Here is a 19,910-nt window from a genome sequence, read left to right as displayed (position 1 = left end):
CATGTGAAGAAGCTGGATGTGGAATTCCTGGACTGGTCTCACGTGGTCTGCGGTTGTGAGGCCGGTTGGACGTACTGACAAATTCTCTAAAACGACGTTGGAGGTGGCTTATGGTAGTGAAATTAACAAATTCTCTGGCAACAGCTCTGATGGACATTCCTGCAGTTAGCATGTCAATCGCACGCTCCCTCGAGACATCTGTGGCATTGTGTTGTGTGACAAAACTGCACATTGTAGAGTGGCCTTTTATTGTCCCCAGCACAAGGTGCACATGTGTAATACTCATGCTGTTTAATCAGCTTCTTGATATGCCACACCTGTCAGGTGGATGCAATATCTTGGGAAAGATGAAATCTCAATAACAGGGCTGTAAAACAAATTTGTGAACAACATTTGAGAGAAATAAGCTTTTTTGGCTTATGGGAAATTTCTGGGATCTTTTATTTCAGCTCATAAAATTATGCTACTCATCTGACCAAAAATAGGGTTCAATCAATCAAGTTTATTTTATATAGCCCTTCGTACATCAGCTAATATCTCGAAGTACTGTACAGAAACCCAGCCTAAAACCCCAAACAGCAAGCAATGCAGGTGTAGAAGCACGATTGATTTGAGAGTGGATATATCTCCAGCTCCATCCCTCAGCTTTACAGCTAAACAAGTTGCGGGGCTGCGGTTCATTTAGCTGAGAAAGAAATTCAGCAATAAAAAAAACAGTTGTCTTTTTTATTATATATATTTTTTAACATAAGACATCACTACATGTATATTTTTCTGAATAAACATAAAATAGCATTAAAAGTTATTTTTTTTAAATCACAGGAATTTACTTTCAAAAGTTAAAGTTCCTAAAAGAAAATAACAAAAAATAAGGATAAAAAGCCAGGGGTTACAATTGTATAAACTTATGAAAGAGTTGTAAGAATACAGTCTTTTTTTAGTTATAAATATTTGAAATCTGTCCCTAAAATGCAATATATTTTTTACTTGAAATTAAATGTCTATTATGAAATTCAGGATTGTGGCTATCTACTCAAGAACGTCTGACGTCATTTCCCCCACACAGACACAAAGTAGTCCTTTCAGTCGGGTGGAAGTCCTCTCTTCCTCTACCGACATCATGGGTCGCATGCACGCTCCAGGGTAAGCTTTATTTTCAACGTACTAAAGTGTTTTTCTAAATTACATGTATTTACCATTTATACAATGGGAATATATTGTGTACACATGACATCCACATTGAAACGTCGAAATTGCCCCAGTTCCAATTAATTGGTTTGAACAAGCTACCCAGCAATAAGCTAGTTGCTGCTAGCTAATGTTAGTTAGCCAACAAACTTCATTGCATTCATAATCATGTCGGATGTAAAGTCGACAAGCTAAAGGATCTACTACGCAATTTGTATCACTGGCTTATTAATGAGTTAGTCAGGCCTACGCCCTCGTAATGTTTTTTGTCGTATTGTCTAAAATAGAGCCATTGGCTAGTTGGTATTTGACAGATTTAGCTATCGCGCTATTGCCACCTCAGTTGGTTCATTTATTTTGTAGCCAATGAATTGCACCGCACTCAACTTTTTTACAGTCACAGTTTACTTCTATTATTGTTGCAGAAAGGGCTTGTCCCAGTCGGCGTTGCCTTACAGGCGAAGTGTCCCCACTGTAAGTATAACGGTTCATCAATATTGTTGGGTCAATATTGGTCTGCTGTTTACTATACGAGTGGATGTAGGCAACTAGTGTCTACTATCTACATAAGACGGGTAAGTAAGAAGGTGACTGGACAACGTACCTGTTGCAGTCCAATTTAATCAGATTTGAACTTGGCGATACTTTCTGAATTCTCGCCATCTGATCTCTCTCCGATCTCTTCTCATAGATCAAGGTGGGTGTATTCATTCGTGTCACACCGTAGCATAACGTTTTGCAATGGAAACCGTTTACTCCAATTGCTTTGAAACATGATGTAAAAAGGTTTTAGTTCTGTTTCGTGGCATATTTTGGGAATATCATTATTTTGAAGCAGGGCAGCAGAGCGATGCCGATTTAACTACTACTGTTTAAGAACATAACGGAACTCAACCGCATTTATGTCAAGTTGCAAAGCGTTACGAGTAAACGTTTTCCGTGACAACGTTTCGCTGTGGTGTGCCACAAATTAGTCCACCCCAAAGTACTGCATGTCACAGTGCAACTTGGATTATGAGTCGTTACCTGCTCCTCTTGATCAATGAGATGATATTGGAAAGACGATGGCAGTATGTTTATTATTTGGGGCAGCAGGTAGTCTAGAGGTTAAGAGCGTTAGGCCAGAAACCGAAAGGTTGCTGGTTGGAATCTCTGACCTGACTAGGTGAAAGATCTGTCATTGTGCCCTTGAGCAAGGCACTTAACCCCAATGCTTCTGTAAATCGCTCTGGATAAGCCCATCTGCTAAATTACTCAAATGTAATTTGTGCATGGTGCAGAAAAATAAATGAAATGACTCTAAGCATTTTCTGACTGCCTGGTTATCATGGGCAGCTAGCCACAGGAGTTTATAAGCCACTTTCCAAAACTAGAATGAAGTATCGACAAGTTAAGTTTGGTTGAAATGCTTCTGTATTTGGTGAGTATGGAGCCAATAGCAATATGTAACAGTGTGTGTGAACACCACATACGGGTTACAGAGTGTGGCTAGGTGTTACTGTCGTCATTTCCTGATCTGCTCGCTGGACACTGACTCCAAACGGATATTGAACGGTTCCTCGGTCCCGGGGGGTATGGGTATTCATTAGTCGCACATTGTTGCAAAATGCTTTAGTACGGTGCAACAAAAATTATAAAAAATATGCCTTGTTCTTTAATAAAACGCTGCTTTCCAACTACAAGCTAGGTAGCTAACGCTAAAGCAGCCTGCCCATTGTATTCCAAGACTCCTACGGCAACTTTTCATCCCAACAATATGCGTCACGCTTTGGATTCCATTGGCCTGCTTTAGCATTAGCTTGGAGATGGAAAGCTGTTTTTTTATGAATAAACGAAATTTATTTTTGATACATTTTATTTGCCTCGTTGTGTTGACGGATAATCGGGAATAGCCTATTCCGACTCAAATCCTGGATTGAGGAACATTTTCATATCCGTTTTGAGTTTGGGTTGCGTGAGGTGATCATCGGTCGTAATACTCTTATTGTCTTCTCTTCCAGTGGCTGAAGTTGGCCTCTGATGATGTCAAGGAACAGATCTTCAAGCTGGCTAAGAAGGGATTGACCCCCTCTCAGATTGGTAAGGTTAAGTACTCCACAGTGTAATAGGAATGAACACAAAAGTAGAGCTGTCATTGATTTTTGTATTGATATTATCAATCTGGTTTAATTCAAGGAGAACACCTCCAGCACAGAATGACATAATGTCTAACTGGGCTCTTGGAGACAGGTGCTTTATATTCTAATTAGATCGTACAAAATGTTCTCTAAACATTTACGTTCAAGTCATTTATTTAGCAGACGCTCTTATCCAGAGCAACTTACAGTAAGAACACTGGAAATCATGCATACAGAAAGGGGAAATGTATAAATATGCTAAGCATTGTGTTAATCACTCTTAAAGCTGCAGTATATAACTTTTTGGGGGACATGACCAAATTCATATAGAATTGAGTTACAGATCTGTCATTGAAAGCAAGTCTTAAGAAGCAGTAGATCGGTTCCAAGTGCGCAATTTCTATTCTTCCCGTTAAGTTTCGATTTAGCGTCTTTTGGTTTTGTACATTGGCTTCAAACAGCTGAAAATACAATATTTTTGGCAATGCAAATAGTCTGGGTAGGCATTTGATTAGCTGTTCAGGAGTTTGATGGCTTGGGGGTACAAGCTGTTTAGAAGCCTCTTGGACCTAGACTTGGCGCTCCGATACCGCTTGCCGTGCCTGGGGTGGCTGGAGTCTTTGACAATTTTTAGGGCCTTCCTCTGACACCGCCTGGTATAGAGGTCTTGGATGGCAGGAAGCTTGACCCCAGTGATATACTGGGCCGTACAAACTACCCTCTATATTGCCTTGCGGTCGGAGGCCGAGCAGTTGCCATACCAGGCAGTGATGCAACCTGTCAGGATGCTCTCGGTCGTGTAGCTGTAAAACCTTTTGAGGATCTGAGGACCCATGCCAAATCTTTTCAGTCTCGTGAGGGGGAATAGATTTTGTTGTGCCCTCTTCACAACTGTCTTGGTGTGCTTGGACCATGTTAGTTTGTTGGTGATGTGGATGCCAAGGAACTTGAAGCTCTCAACCTGCTCCACTACAGCCCCGTCGATGAGAATGGAGGCGTGCTCGGTTCTCCTTTTCCTGTAGTCCACAATCACCTCCTTTGCCTTGATCACGTTGAGGGAGAGGTTGTCCTGGCACCACACGGCCAGGTCTCTGACCTCCCTATAGGCTGTCTTATCGTTGTCAGAGGTTTTGATGGTACAATGATTGTCAACACTATTCTTGCTTATTTTGTCACAAACTGAAATTAGGCAAACTATTAGAATTTTAGCATGCAGGAAATGCTGGAGCGATTTCTGCATAGTGGGTATTTAACTGAATCAGCTAGGCTGGTTATCTGTAGAGAATTGTCATATTAACTCAGCTTTGTCTGTTCTATAGAGTTATTACTGACTCAGCCCCCAGGTACTATTATTATTTTACTTATATTAGAGATGTCTACCAATACAGCACCAGAGACTTAATATATTTAAGAGTATCTAAGACCTTTTTATATACCGGCTGTAAGGGCTGTTGTCCTCCTCTTCCTCGGACGAGGAGAGGAGAGAAGGATCAGTGGACCAATACGCAGCAGTAGGAAAATAAGCAATCTTTTATTGAATAGGACGGCAAAACGAAAACAAAACACTTACAAAACTAACAAAATAAGAAAACGACGTAGACGAAATCTGAACATGAACTTTACATAACTACACGTAGAACTCACGGACAGGAACAGACTACATCAAACGAACGAACAGCCAAACAGTCCCGTATGGTACAGACATCGACGACACAGGAGACAATCACCCACAAACAAACAGTGAGAACACCCTACCTAAATATGACTCTCAATTAGAGGAAAACTCAAAACACCTGCCTCTAAGAGCCATACCAGGCAACCCAAAACCAACATAGAAACAGAAAACATAGACTGCCCACCCAAAACTCACGCCCTGACCATTATACACATACAAAAACAACAGAAAACAGGTCAGGAACGTTACACCGGCGCTGTTGAGTGGAACAAATTATCACATCAACTCAAAGCCCATGTTGACCATAACGTAGTTACAAATATAGAAATATATATTTATATTCTTTTACCTGTATTTAACTAGGCAAGTCAGTTAAGAACAAATTCTTATTTACAATGACGGCCAAACCAGGGCGGCGCTGGGCCAACGTGCGCCGCCCTATGGGACTCATTAAAAGACAAGAAACGGTCTAATCCAGTTCTGGGACCACACTGGAAATGCGTCAGACTTTTTTTTGTGATATCCCTGTCATGTTTTTTAAATGGTAATTTTTTTTTTACTAGTGAATACACTGAACAAAAAGATATAAATGCAACAAGATTCTACTGAGTTACAGTTCATATACGGAAATCAGTCAATTGAAATACATTCATTAGGCCCTAATCTATGGATTTCACATGCCGGGGAATATACAGATATGCATCTGTTGGTCACAGATGCCTGGATCAGAAAACCAGTCAATACCTGGTATGACCACCATTTGCCTCATGCAGCACGACACATCTCCTTCATATAGAGTTGATTGGGATGTTGATTCTGGCCTGTGGAATGTTGTTGCACTCCTCTTTAATGGCTGTACGAAGTTGCTGGATATTGGCGGGAACTAGAACATGCTGTCGTACATGTCGATCCAGGGCATCCCACACATGCTCAATGGGTGACATGTCAGGTGAGTATGCAGGAATGGGACATTTTCAACTTCCAGGAATTGTGTACAGATCCTTGCAACATGAGGCCGTGTATTATCATGCTGAAATGGTGGCGGGGAATGAATGGCACGACAATGGGCCTCAGGATCTCATCACGGTATCTCTGCATTCAAATAGCCGTCGATTAAAATACAATTGTGTCCATAGCTTATGCCTGCCCATACCATAACCCCACCACCACCATGGGGCGCTCTGTTCAATCATTGACATCTGCAAACCACTCGACCACATGACGCCATACACGCAGTCTGCCATCTTCCTGGTACAGTTGAAACCGGGATTCATCCATGAAGAGCACACTTCTACCGCGTGCCAGTGGCCATCGAAGGTGAACATTTGTCCACTGAAGTGTTACAACGCAAAACTGCAGTCAGTGTGGATGACGAGCACGCAGATACGCTTCCTTGAGTCAGTTTCTGACAATTTGTAAAGAAATTATTCAGTTGTGCAAAGCCACAATTTCAGTAGCTGTCCAGGTGGCTGGTCTCCGATGATCCCACAAGTGAAGAAGCTGGATGTGAAGGTCTTTAGCTGGCATGGTTACACGTAGTCTCCGGTTGGATATACTGCCAAATTCTCTAAAACGACGTTGGTGGCAGCTTATGGTAGAGAAATTAGTATTCAATTCTCTGGCAGCAGCTCTGCAGTCAGCTTGTCAATTGCACACTACCTCAAAATTTGACATCTGTGGCACTGTGTTGTGTCAAAACTGCACATTTTAGTGGCCTTTTATTTCCCCCAGCACAAGGTGCACCTGTGTAATGATCATGCTGTTTAATCAGCTTCTTGATATGACAAACCTTTTATGTGTATTTAAAAAAATATATATGAATAATGGCATCTCATGAAACATGCATGTTGCGTTTTATATTTTTGTTCAATATAAAATCTATCAATACTAAGTATTCATATTAGTAACAGCAAAAATGTTCCTCTAGCAAGACAGTCCATGAATGAGAGAGATTAGTATCTATTTGTTGTTGAGATGGATTTTGGCTAGCTCCGGTGCCTGTCTGTTTCTTCATTAGCAGACAGCGTTGTCATGCCAAACAGACAGGTATCCAGCCTTGATTTAGGTCATTTCTCTTGACTGTCCAGTTGACTCTGACCTTTCCTTCCTCCCCCTCTGTGTCCAGGTGTCATTCTGAGGGACTCCCACGGTGTGGCCCAGGTGCGCTTTGTCACCGGCAACAAGATTTTGAGGATCCTTAAAACCAAGGGCCTGGCCCCAGACCTCCCAGAGGACCTGTATCACCTCATCAAGAAGGCTGTGGCTGTCAGGAAGCATCTGGAGAGGAGCAGAAAGGTGAGCAGGCTCACATAACATTAAAAAAATGTGTCCTTCCTTGTAGGCTAATGGCTGATCAAATATGGCTTGATTTCACAGTAAGGTCTACGCTTGTTGTATTAGAAAAAGTTTGATTTGATGGGTGAAATCTAGTCATGATCGATCAGTTTTTACTTCAAGGGTTTGGAGATTTGTTTACTTATGCTGTATTGTATTCAGAAAGCTGTCCCTTCAGGCCCTCAAGTCACTCCATCGATCTGATAGTTATGGTGTCAACTAATAGACGGTGCTCTTGCCTACGTCTATGGAAGAGAAAAGGGGACACATTTTTGGGAATGAGCTACACAAGACATGTAACCAGATGTCAGGCAGGTTGTGAAAGAACCAGAATGCATGTGTTTCGTCCATTCAGCCACAAGAGCATTAGTAAGGTCGGGGACTGATGTTGATCGATTAGGCCTGGCTCGCAGTCGGCGTTACAAGTCATCCCAAAGGTGTTTGATGGGGTTGAGGTCAGGGCTCTATGCAGGCCAGTCATGTTCTTCCACACCGATCTCGACAAACCATTTCTGTATGGACCTCGCTTTGTGCGTAGGGGCATTGTCATGCTGAAACAGGAAAGGGCCTTCCCCAAAATGTTGCCACAAAATCATCTAGAATGTCAATAACATTGTAGTGTTAAGATTTCCCTTCACTGGAACTAAGGGGCCTAGCACGACCCATGGAAAAACAGCCCCAGACTGTTATTCCTCCTCCACCAAACTTTACAGTTGGCACTATGCATTCGAGCAGGTAGGGTTCTCCTGGCATCTGCCAAACCCAGATTCATCCATCAAACTTCCAGATGGTGAAGTGTGATTCATCACTCCAGACACCGCTTTTCCACTGCTCCAGTGTCCAATGGCGGCGAGCTTTACACCACTCCAGCCAACGCTTGGCATTTCGCATGATCTTAAGCTTGTGTGCAGCTGCTCGACCATGGAAACCCATTATACGAAGCTCCCGATGAACCGTTATTGTGCTGACGTTGCTTCCAAAGGCAGTTTTGAACTCGGTAGTGAGTGTTGCAACCGAGGACAGATGATTTTTGTGAGCTTACAGTTAACCGGGTAGCTCTAACAGGGAAATGGTGTAATGAACTAACTTGTTGGAAAGGGTATCCTATGATGGTGCCACGTTGAAAGTCACTGAGCTCTCCAGTAAGGCCAATTTACTGCCAATGTTTGTTTATGAAGATTGCATGGCTGTGTGCTTCATTTTATACATCTGTCAGCAGCGGTTGTGGCTGAATCCACTAATTTGAAAGGGTGTCCACATACACTATATATACACAAAAGTATGTTGATTACAGCATATTTTTAGCCATATCATGGACAGCACACTCCCTTCTTGGCCGGGTGTTTTTGTACTACGTGTGGGGAGGAGTCATGTTCACACTTCAAGAATCGATTGTCAAGATTTTTGTTTCTAGATATGCTAATATCTGTACCGGTGTTCTTTGCAGGACAAGGATGCCAAGTTCCGCCTGATCCTCACCGAGAGCAGGATCCACAGGCTGGCCCGTTACTATAAGACCAGGAGAGTACTTGCTCCCAACTGGAAGTAGTATGTACCCAAAACCTCTGTCAGGGAAATGTTTTACCCCTGATAAATCCCATTATTTTACTGTGTCAAGCCTCTGTCTATGCCATTCATCCTGCACAATTCATTGTCCTGCTCTGTAAGAGATGAGATTTATTTTGTGCCAGAGGAACATTGGAGGTCAATTAGCAGAGTGGCTGCACTGTGTCAACTCTACCAGTCACCTTCAAACAGTATTGTATAAACACTCCAACCAATGGTTTAGTTCCTGGGATTTCCAGTACTCTATTCATTTGATTCACAAAGGCTGATTCAGACTGATCTGGGGTCAGATATAAATGATTAGAAAGTGAAAGTCATTATTTAGGATTTTAAAGTAAAGCCTTAAAGTGAAAGTGTGGTTTCCCGGATTTATGTTGGGTATTGAAATGCAAAGCAGTTATGTATTCTCCTCATGGTTGTTTGGTGTTAAACTTTTGGTTTATAAAAGTAGAATTGTGTTTTCCTATTTCTAATCACTTCCATCTGTTTCTGTTCTACAGTGAGTCGTCAACAGCTTCTGCTCTGGTGGCATAATCATCACGTTTTGGAAAAATAAAGAATTTGGATTAAAATATTAATTTGTCTTTTATTTGAAGAGGAAATGTTTGAGAATAGTTTGTTTGGCTTCATGAAGCCCACCATTGAATAACACTTCGGCATGAGATGGATAGTGAAAGCTTCTGTCTTTGTTATTGTGCCGTCTTAAATTTACATTCACGCTGACCGAAAGGGTAAACGGGAATTCACGGGCACTTTCAGTGCGTCACTTTAACAGAGGGAGTGTCTACAATGAGGTACTTGGGTGTAACTGACACTAACTTTGCCCAATCACATGTCTTTACGACACGACTTGTTTGTCCAATCACATCATGTTATGACGACACGACTTGTTTAAGTAGGGCAGTGTCGCAATAATTTGACATTCACTCTACTAGCTACAACAAGAACGACTGAAAACATGGCGCCACTAATCAACATTTGAGCTTTTATATAGGTGGAAAGAAATATATTCTGGTGAAAATGAAGCCTTTTCGTACAGTACAACTGACGACAGAGAATAATCGATTTGTTTTAGACGAGGAATATCAGAATACGTGAGGATAATTCCTAGAATCATGGACATCGCTCAAGAAAAAATGGCATCACGTGTTGATTTTAGGAAGGGTTCTCATCGAACTGCGATGGAGAGGTTTGGCGACGGGGGTATGGCGCTTCTACCGTGGACCAAGCACGTACTGACCGTACTGTGGGAACAACTACGGGTGTTGGTCCATGTCATTTACTACAGCTTCTTGGCAGGTAATTTGATGCAACAGAAACCTCACTGTTTATTTTGTATGTGTGGGAAATGTGGCCCTGGTCAGACTGCTAACTTGTGTTTAGTCCTGATACAGTACAACAGGCGACAGTAACAGACCCAGTTTCTAAACCCTACTGTACTGTCTTTGGTAACAATATATCGGTAGCTTACGTTTTAGAACACGGACAGAATGTACTAGTGGCGTTACAAAGTAACAAATGCCGAATATGGAACGACTGTTGCCATAATATTGTCATATTTTTGTTGATTGTTAAATCCATAGTCTGGTTTAATCAGGAAAAAAGAATACATTTTTTTGAGAATTTGATATTGTGAGCCTAATCTTTTTTGTTTCCTTTTAACAGTTTTCCAAATGTTCAGGTTTGAAGTCCACCTGAGAATCACGGATGAAACTGGTCAACACGTCCAGCACATGACCACGGCATCAAATCCAGCCGAATCCTTCCTCTTCTCCTCATTGTTTGACCGTGAAGAAAGTGTCATGCTTGCTGGCTCTAACCCCCTATCGAATTTCTGTGGGGACGTGGGTGATTCTTTCTCTGGGAATTCCCACGCAGGGTCCCTTCTGTCCAGCCTACGGGCTGAGGAGCTGTGCTGTGGATTGGTGGACGACTTTGTGTCCCGTGCCACAATGGATAGCGAAGATGGACTTTGCCTTGGACTCCACCCCAGCTGGAAACTGGGCTTTCCAGGTGACTGGAACCTGTTTATGAGCAGCACTGACAGCAGCTCCAGCTCAGATGAAATGTGTTGCAAGAACAAGGAGAAAGTGTTTGACTTCAAACCCAAACATGACACCAATGAAGATGATATGGATCTTAACTGGGGAAAGGAGGATGACCGAAACATGGGTGAGTTTGACAGCGAGGACAGTAAAGCACTTTGGGAGTCCTTGTCCATCTCCAGCGACCCCTACAACCCCTTGTCTTTCTCTGCCTGCATTTCAAGCTGCTCCAATATGGGGGAAACAAAGAATGAAGATTGTGTTGGGTGCCGCCTCGAATGTAACTTATCCAGCAGGCCCGGCGAAGAACTTCAAGAGACCTGTGGTGGCGTGAACTTCTGGAGCAGCCGTTCAGATAGTGAAAGCAGCTGGGGCAGTTCTGAAGGTTCGTGCGCAGACCTAGACAAAGAGGAGAGTGAGAGGCTCTGGGAGCTCTTCACCAGCCCTACCGACCCATATAACCCCCTGTGCTTCACGGCATCTGTAGTCAGCTCAGTCCCTCACACAGACAAAACACTTATACACTTCCAGGAAGCTGAAAGGGCCTCAGTCATGACCTCATGTTCTTCTGACACAGAGAGGGAGAGCGTGGGCCATTCCTCTTCTGAGGATGATGAGGAGCAGCATCTATGGATGTCCCTCTCCCAAAACGACGACCTTTACCACCCGCTGAACTTCCGTACATGCTTCCAGAGATCCCCTAAAACCACAGAACCACCTGCCTTCAGCACTAAAGACCCACTCAGTCCACAGAGCTGCCCCACAGAGACACCACTTGGCCAGGCTAAGCAGAGGGGGACCAAAAGCCCCCAAACAACCAGGCCCACAAAGCCTTGTCTACCCAAGAGACAGCAGAAGCACCATTGCCACCCAGCTACTACACTGGTGCCCTGGAGAAGACCTGAAGCTAAAGTTACACAGGAAGACAAGGATATCCATCCTCTAAAAAAGGTTATTATAGTTGTCCGTGTTCTACATCCCTCAGTCTATAGTCCTAGTTCCCTAGTTCTAGCGTTACCACTTTAAACATATACCACTATCACAGCGTCCATATAAACATACACAACTAAACATGGGATATTTATAGCTCAAACTTGACATATTAGCTAAACATGAACACAGAGAAATCCAGTTCACACTACTTGAATATTAGGAACTGAATGTTAGGATGGTAGAACCACTAATTTACTCAGAAAAACTTGGTATTAACAACCAATGTATGTGATTACAAAAAGGTCATGTCACTTATAGTATTATTTATGGTGAGGTCAGTCAATAGGACACTTCTGCCTCATAAGCACGCACCCAAGCCCTTGTTTATGGTTGGTTAGCAACAACAGAGGTTGTCATGACTAACCCTGTCATGTGATACGAGTCAGCAGAGAGTTCAGTTCCAGTTAATTGGTGTTGTGCGAGTCAGTCTGCTGATACTCCAGTCAAATGCTCTTTTTAACACAACTGGATTAGGATATTTAAATGGAACTAAAACTGCCCATTCTGTTAAATTTTTAACTACAATAATGTGAGGTTGAAGAAGACCTTATCTGACTCTGACACCTGTTTTGTATGTTTTAGGTGCGGTTCTCACCACTTGTTCAGGTCCACGTGATGCGTACTTGGCCCTTCGCTCGGCATGTGTCTCGCAAAGGACCCTGGGAGGAGCTAGCCCGAGACAGAGGCCGGTTCCGAAGGAGGATCCAGGAAGCAGAGCATGCCATTGGCTACTGCTTCATTCAGTCTCACAGAGAGAAGATCTGGGCCAATCTGCTAAGCATTTCAACATCAGCCACACCTCTGGTCCAAGAGCTCCGAACAAATGTTTTTCCATAATTTTCTATTAGACTTTTGACTAGTTGCAATGCAACATATGTTTTTAGGTCAATTAGAACAAAGGTGGTCCTAGGCCAATAGGATTTGGCATCAAATTTTACCCGCACTGTACCTCAAAACACTCAAGTGACTGTTGCACTGATTTTATATTTATTATAGTTTTTAATCTTGTATGTTATGTACTGTTGTATGCCTTACTTACTGACCCAGCAATGTAATTTATTCATGCCCTATGGAGCTTGTTTTTATTGTAAATGTTTTAAGTGTTTGAATTGTATCAGTTTTGAAATGTTCATCTAAATCTAGGTAAGTGGTGTGTTTAGAACTCTTATTATTATTAGCAGATGGTATTTGTGATCATACCGTAGTTGATAAATAAAGCCTTGTTTCACACCATAATCATTATGGACTGTCTATATTAATCTTAACACATTCTGAATGTTCCTAAGCAGGTTAAAGGAAGGATTCACCCACTTTGAATGTTATATAGATTTTGTGCATCTCTGAGCAGTGTAACATTCAAAAGACTGAATCTTGACTTTAACATCATTAGGACTTTGGAAAAGCAACAACTAAGCATCTGCTTTTACATGTCAATTACGTGAAGAATCGGTATAAATTCTGTTGGTGTGATAATTTTACTGGAAAGCAGTGTTGTAGTACCAGCACTGGGACTAGACTTGGATTCAAGTCATGTTTTTGACTCGTGACTCGACCAGAGGTGACTTTGTCAGTCTCTCCCTTGCACAATTCAACATTCTAGCTGTAACAGCAAATGTTAGATACACAGTAAATTTTCCAGTGTTTAAAGTAAATTATTGTTTTGTGTAAAGCCTTATTTGCATATTTCCAAGAGTACCTTGCCACAAGTAAGTTGTATTTACCCCACCATGACTATTTGTTAGTGACAAAGACATAGTTGCATTTATTCATCCATTTTCAGTCCTGTGCCCTTCAAGTGAGATCCTAAGCAAATATGTTATTATTCAAATTAAATTCTTAAACGCAATGCAACAAGTAATATGGCCTTATTTGAGAGCATAGTTTTGCCCTTATACAGTGGCCTGAAACTGATGATTTTCAGGCATACAAGTTGCATTATGATGGCTTGCAAAATGTGTAATTCCTGTTGGAATCCAGCCCGAGTGGGGATATCCAATATGTTTTATTTTATTCACCAGCAACCTGGATTCAGGACGACTGTGACTGCCGGGTTGGGAAGCAGTGATGGATTGTTCGCGAACGAATGAGACTGAGGGGTTCTTTTTGGTGAACCTTGGGAACCGAATCGCATCGGTAAAAGAGCCGTTCATTTGGATCCCTGATTTCCATACTGCTACTATTGCTTTTTGAGTTTCAACAACCCTTATCTGCAAATAAATTACAAAATGAATTATCTGAAGATTGTGAATCCTCACTGCATAAACAGTAAATAGAGGGGAGAGCGCTTCATTCTGGTCCACGCTCATTTTTGCAGTACGTAAAAAAACAAACTTACATTTTTTTTGCAGGCAATCTAATCATTTGACAAGGTACAAATGTATTTGATCGTGCATGTCATGATCTGACACGATGGTAGCTTACTTTCTGGGCATTACATTAGAGCTTTTCAATTTTGTCATGTATCTTGTCATAGAATTCTGGGTTAGATCCTATTACTGTTTATGTATTCTATGGTTCTAGGTGGTTAATGATGAGCCGAGTCAAATGATGCAACACATTCAAAATACTTTAAAAATGCACATTGATAAACATTCGGGAAGAATATGTTATGAGACTACCTAAACCATCTAAACTGGTACAACCATTTCAGTAACGGGTGCAATAAGTCCAAATAACAGATTGGATTAGTTTAGAAAAATGTATGTTATTTATATTTGAGTTGTACAGGATTAATTCATCAAACAATGTACATGCAAAAAAATAGATATTGAAACAAACTCTAAAAATCAACCGGCAATAGAGCATACTGGGAAATATGTTAATGTTGGGCGTGGTTTTGGTTAAACTCTGGTTATTAACACCAACATTGGGGTTAATTTACCACGGTGTTCATTTAACACCTGAACCAACACTAGAAATGTAACACTGAAAATCAACACTAGGTAACACTGGCCAATTTGCTGTGTAGCTACAATATTAGGAGTATATACTTTGACTCTCTTGTGTGGGGTCATCCAAACCTATATGCCTGTCATTGTATTACACAGAAGTCAGTTCATGTCAATAACTTCAATGACTAATGATATGGACTTTGGGTTGGATTCAATCTGTGTCGCTGAAGTTCAGCGTTAAAGCGTGATTGAAATTTAAAGGCAACGTTCCTCTGTTAGCGGAGACTGCATTCACGGTAAACGCTGCACATGTCGGCTCAATCAAAAATGACTTTTACATTTCCACCATGCAATCTATAACACTTCAGCGATACAGATTGAGTCCAGCCCTTTGTCACATTTAGATTCAATGCCTTTTGTCTGCACAGCCATTACATGTAAAACCATTAGGCTTTCTGTCTACCATTAGCATTGTGTTGAAGTGCTTACAAAGCAGGCACGGTGTGGTCACCTGGGGTGTGTTCAGTGGAGTGAAAGTTCACAACGCTGGAGATAAAAATGTAATTTATAGAACTCGCATGAGTCAGTGACAGAGAATCATGTCAGTTTTAACCTACACCAGGATGTCTGTATTTTTTGTATAATATTGCACCTTCCTGAATAACTAACTGTAAATCAAATCAAATGTATTTATATAGCCCTTCTTACATCAGCTGATATCTCAAAGTGCTGTACAGAAACCCAGCCTAAAACCCCAAACAGCAAGCAATGCAGGTGTAGAAGCATGGTGGCTAGGAACAACTCCCTAGAATGGCCAAAACCTAGGAAGAAACCTAGAGAGGAAACAGGCTATGAGGGGTGGCCAGTCCTCTTCTGGCTGTGCCGGGTGGAGATTATAACAGAACATGGCCAAGATGTTCAAATGTTCATAAATTACTAGCATGGTCAAATAATAATAATCACAGTAGTTGTCGAGGGTGCAACAAGTCAGAACCTCAGGAGTAAATGTCAGTTGGCTTTTCATAGCCGATCATTGAGGGTATCTCTACCGCTCCTGCTGTCTCTAGAGAGTTGAAAACAGCAGAAGAATCATCTAGAATGTCATTGTATACTGTAGCGTTAAGATTTCCCTTCACTGGAACTAAGGGGCCCGAACCATGAAAAACAGCCCTAGACCATTATTCCTCCTCCACCCTACCTTACATTTGGCACTATGCATTCGGGCAGGTAGCGTTCTCCTGGCATCCGCCAAACCCAGATTTGTCCATTGGACTGCCAGATGGTCAAGAGTGATTCATCGGGCCTCCCGGGTGGCGCAGTGGTCTAGGGCACTGCATCGCAGTGCTAACTGCGCCACCAGAGTCTCTGGGTTCGCGCCCAGGCTCTGTCGCAGCCGGCCGCGACCGGGAGGTCCGTGGGGCGACGCACAATTGGCATAGCGTCGTCCGGGGTAGGGAGGGTTTGGCCGGTAGGGATATCCTTGTCTCATCGCGCTCCAGCGACTCCTGTGGCGGGCCGGGCGCAGTGCTCGCCAACCAAGGGGGCCAGGTACACGGTGTTTCCTCCGACACATTGGTGCGGCTGGCTTCCGGGTTGGAGGCGCGCTGTGTTAAGAAGCAGTACGGCTGGTTGGGTTGTGCTTCGGAGGACGCATGGCTTTCGACCTTCGTCTCTCCCGAGCCCGTACGGGAGTTGTAGCGATGAGACAAGGTAGTAATTACTAGCGATTGGATACCACGAAAAATTAGGGAGAAAATGGGATAAAAAAAATAATAATAATTTAAAAAAAAGAGTGATTCATCACTCCAGAGAACGCATTTCCACTGGCGGCGAGCTTTACACCACTCCAGCCGACGCTTGGCAATGCGCATGGTGATCTTAGGCTTATGTACGGCTGCTCAGCCATGGAAACCCATTTCATGAAGGTCCCAACGAACAGTAATTGTGCTGACATTGCTTCCAGAGGCAGTTGGAACTCTGTAGTAAGTGTTGCAACCCAGGACAGACAATTTTTACGCGCTACCCACTTCAGCACTCGGTGGTCCCGTTCTGTGAGCTTGTGTGGCCTACCACTTCGCAGCTGAGACATTTTTGCTCCGAGACATTTCCACATCAAAATAACAATAACAGCACAGTTGACCTGGGGCAGCTCTAGCAGGGTAGAAATTTGACGAACTGACTTGTTGGAAAGGTGGAATCCTATGACGGTGCCACACTGAAAGTGACTGATCTCCTCAGTTAGGCCATTCTATTGCCAAAGTTTGTCTATGGAGATTGCATGGCTTCTGTGTTCGATTTTATACACATGCCATCAATGGCTGGGCTGAAATAGCCAAATCCGCTAATTTGAAGGTTTGTCCACATACTTTTATATATTTAGTGTATTTTCACCTTTCCCTCTCAATCACACCTTTATTCACTTTATTTTATTTACATACATTTCCCCCCTCCTGCCCACTCACTACTAGATTTACTCACTCTCATTTCCAGGGAAGATCCCTTCGAGACGGCATCCATCCTCAGAGAGACTGTACTGCAAGCATTGTGTAAGACAAAAGTTAAAAACAAAAGTATGATGAAATTACTTCCCTGGAGAAGAAATCAATTAGCATGTCCCCTTGACACACACACTCACACTACATGAAGCCACCAGCAGGATGGTGTAAAGGTGTGCAATTGCTGACATGACTTTGCAATGCTTCCCAGCAGGTGACTCATGTGACCGATGCTTCGGTGAAATGTTTTCCTGTTGAGTGTTTTGATGTGTTGCACTCAGTCAGCACCACACCAAACCCAGTCGTGCTGCCTAATGTATCCCCCCGTTGCTCTCAGACGCAGTTCTGCTGAGAAGCTTTTAAGGAGCTACAGATCCATCAGATTAGAGGATAGGCTTCCTTGTATGTCCCTAACGAATGCTCAATTCTATTCTATCCTACCTTAAGTCAACTAGTCACTTTAATGAACCTTTTATCTACTGTTGCAGTAGAGGTGTTGTTTTGGGTAGCAGATCGTGATGAAAAATGTAGTCCCCCGCTGTCATTCTCATGTGAGTGATGCTGAGGAAAAGAGAGAGAGTGATGCTGAGTGAGAAACAACAAGAGTGAGAGAGAGAATGACAGATAATGACATTGTCCCGCTCTTTCATTCTCTCTCCCTCTCTTGTTGTTTCTCAATCAGCACCACTCTCTCTTTCCTCAGCATCTCTCACTCTTTTCCTCAGCATCTCTCTCTTTTCCTCAGCATCTCTCGCTCTTATCCTCCTACCTCCCATGCATCACTCTTTCAGGGTATCTGTAGCCATGGTGGTCTTTGACCCCTGTTTCTAGGCAACGGTGGCGCATGGTGGAGTGGTGAAAGGATTGCAGGAGATTGCAGCATGTCTGCTGCTATCGCTTCTTGCGTGGTAGAGAGGCATCTCTGGGGTCCTAATTATCCTCCTACCTCCCATGCCTGACGCAACACAGCAGAAGCTATTGTGTCTGATACAGACAGATACACAGACAGAGGCATGGGCAGGTGAGCCTCATGGTGTTTTAATGTAATAAACATCAATGTATGTTGTTACAGTGTTACATGAGGTGTCTCTTTTAGCTCAGTGACTGACATGCACCTTTCATTTTTACAAAGATAATCATTGTTTTGATAAATTATGAAGCAGTTATGAGCATATAGTTATGAACCATCATAATGTTTTGCAATCATCTCATATCGACCCTCACTAAATACCAGTCAGTTGACATTTAGATACAGTACCAGTCAAAAGTTTGTACACTGCTCATTCAAGATTTTTCTTAATTTGTACTATTTTCTACATTGTAGACTAATAGTGAAGACATCAAAACTATGAAATAACACATATGGAATCATGTAGTAACCAAAAAAGTGTTAAACAAATCAAAATATATTCATGAGGTAGTCACCTGGAATACGTTTCAAACAGTCTTGAATTCTCACATATGCTGAGCACTTGTTGGCTGCTTTTTCTTCACTCTGCGGTCTAACTCATCCCAAACCATTTCAATTGGCACGGGTGATTGTGGAGGCCAGGTCATCTGATGCAGCACCCCATCACTCTCCTTCTTGGTCAAATAGCCCTTACACAGCCTGGATGTAACGGGTTTCTTCCTGGGATGAAGGAGAGGACCAAACTGCAGCGCGGCTAGTGTTCAACATGTTTAATGAACAAAGAGACGATAACGTGAACACTATACAAAATACAAAAACAACAAACGTGAAAACCAAGACAGTCCTATCTGGTGCAGAACACAAAGACAGAAGACAACCACGCACAAACCCCAACACAAAACAAGCCACCTAAATATGATTCCCAATCAGAGACAACACAAAACACCTGCCTCTGATTGAGAACCATATTAGGCCAAACATAGAAACAGACAAACTAGACACACAACATAGAATGCCCACCCAGCTCACGTCCTGACCAACCCTAAAACAAGTAAAACACACAAGAACTATGGTCAGAACGTGACAGTGGAGGTGTGTTTTGGGTCATTGTCCTATTGAAAAACAAATGATAGTCCCACTAAGCACAACCCAGATGGGATGGCATATCGCTGCAGAATCCTGTGGTAGCCATGCTGGTTAAGTGTGCCTTGAATACAAAATAAATCACTGACAGTGTCACCAGCAAAACACGCCCACACCTCCTCCTCCATGCTTCATGGTGGGAGCCACACATGCAAAGATCATCCGTTGACCTACTCTGCATGAACGGATGACACGGCGGTTGGAAACCAAAAATCTAAAATTTGGACTCCAGGGGCGAAAATCTGAGATCCACCTTGGAGGGGACAATTACGTTAAATTTTCTCAAGAGCAATTCCTGAGGGGGACACCAAAAGTAGTGCTGTAACACATAGCATACGTTGTTAAATGTATATTGAGGAACCATAATTCCTACAACTGGATAATTGATAGGTACAGTAGTTAACTGAAGGGTTTTCCCAACTTGTTCAAATGTTTAAATCATTATAATTCTACTACTAATAATAGTTATAGCAGTGCTCCTTACCAGTCCAGTATGTATGCAGGTATTCGTACTTACAACCAGCAATATCAAGAAAGGTCAGTAGGTGACAAT

At 42.5% G+C, this 19,910-nt stretch overlaps 2 protein-coding genes across 2 annotated transcripts; both read left to right on the top strand.

The window, feature by feature from the left end:
* Positions 1–1,057: 1,057 nt before the first annotated feature.
* Positions 1,058–9,454, top strand: LOC129854997 (40S ribosomal protein S13-like). The gene is made up of 6 exons (XM_055922228.1): positions 1,058–1,143; positions 1,614–1,662; positions 3,189–3,267; positions 7,106–7,275; positions 8,762–8,862; positions 9,381–9,454. The coding sequence occupies exons 1-6, from the start codon at positions 1,121–1,123 to the stop codon at positions 9,412–9,414; spliced, it is 456 nt and encodes a 151-aa protein (XP_055778203.1). The 5' UTR covers positions 1,058–1,120; the 3' UTR covers positions 9,415–9,454.
* A 279-nt stretch (positions 9,455–9,733) lies between these two features.
* On the top strand, positions 9,734–14,157 carry ppp1r15b (protein phosphatase 1, regulatory subunit 15B). Its single transcript, XM_055922227.1, has 3 exons — positions 9,734–10,179; positions 10,546–11,876; positions 12,501–14,157. Exons 1-3 carry the CDS (start codon positions 9,996–9,998, stop codon positions 12,753–12,755), a joined length of 1,770 nt encoding a protein of 589 aa, XP_055778202.1. The 5' UTR covers positions 9,734–9,995; the 3' UTR covers positions 12,756–14,157.
* The last annotated feature ends 5,753 nt before the right edge of the window (positions 14,158–19,910 follow it).

This window comes from Salvelinus fontinalis, chromosome 5 (assembly GCF_029448725.1).
Source record: "Salvelinus fontinalis isolate EN_2023a chromosome 5, ASM2944872v1, whole genome shotgun sequence".
Classification (NCBI taxonomy): domain Eukaryota; kingdom Metazoa; phylum Chordata; class Actinopteri; order Salmoniformes; family Salmonidae; genus Salvelinus; species Salvelinus fontinalis.
This window is presented reverse-complemented; position numbering and strand designations above follow the sequence as displayed.

Excerpts from the sequence above, each read along its gene's own strand:
- LOC129854997 (XM_055922228.1), top strand. The coding sequence starts at position 1,121 with ATGGGTCGCATGCACGCTCCAGG. Across the intron at positions 1,144-1,613 it reads GGTCGCATGCACGCTCCAGG|AAAGGGCTTGTCCCAGTCGG; the intron begins GTAAGCTTTATT and ends TTATTGTTGCAG. Across the intron at positions 1,663-3,188 it reads ACAGGCGAAGTGTCCCCACT|TGGCTGAAGTTGGCCTCTGA; the intron begins GTAAGTATAACG and ends CTTCTCTTCCAG.
- ppp1r15b (XM_055922227.1), top strand. The coding sequence starts at position 9,996 with ATGGACATCGCTCAAGAAAAAATGGCATCACGTGTTGATTTTAGGAAG. Across the intron at positions 10,180-10,545 it reads TTACTACAGCTTCTTGGCAG|TTTTCCAAATGTTCAGGTTT; the intron begins GTAATTTGATGC and ends TCCTTTTAACAG. Across the intron at positions 11,877-12,500 it reads ATATCCATCCTCTAAAAAAG|GTGCGGTTCTCACCACTTGT; the intron begins GTTATTATAGTT and ends TGTATGTTTTAG.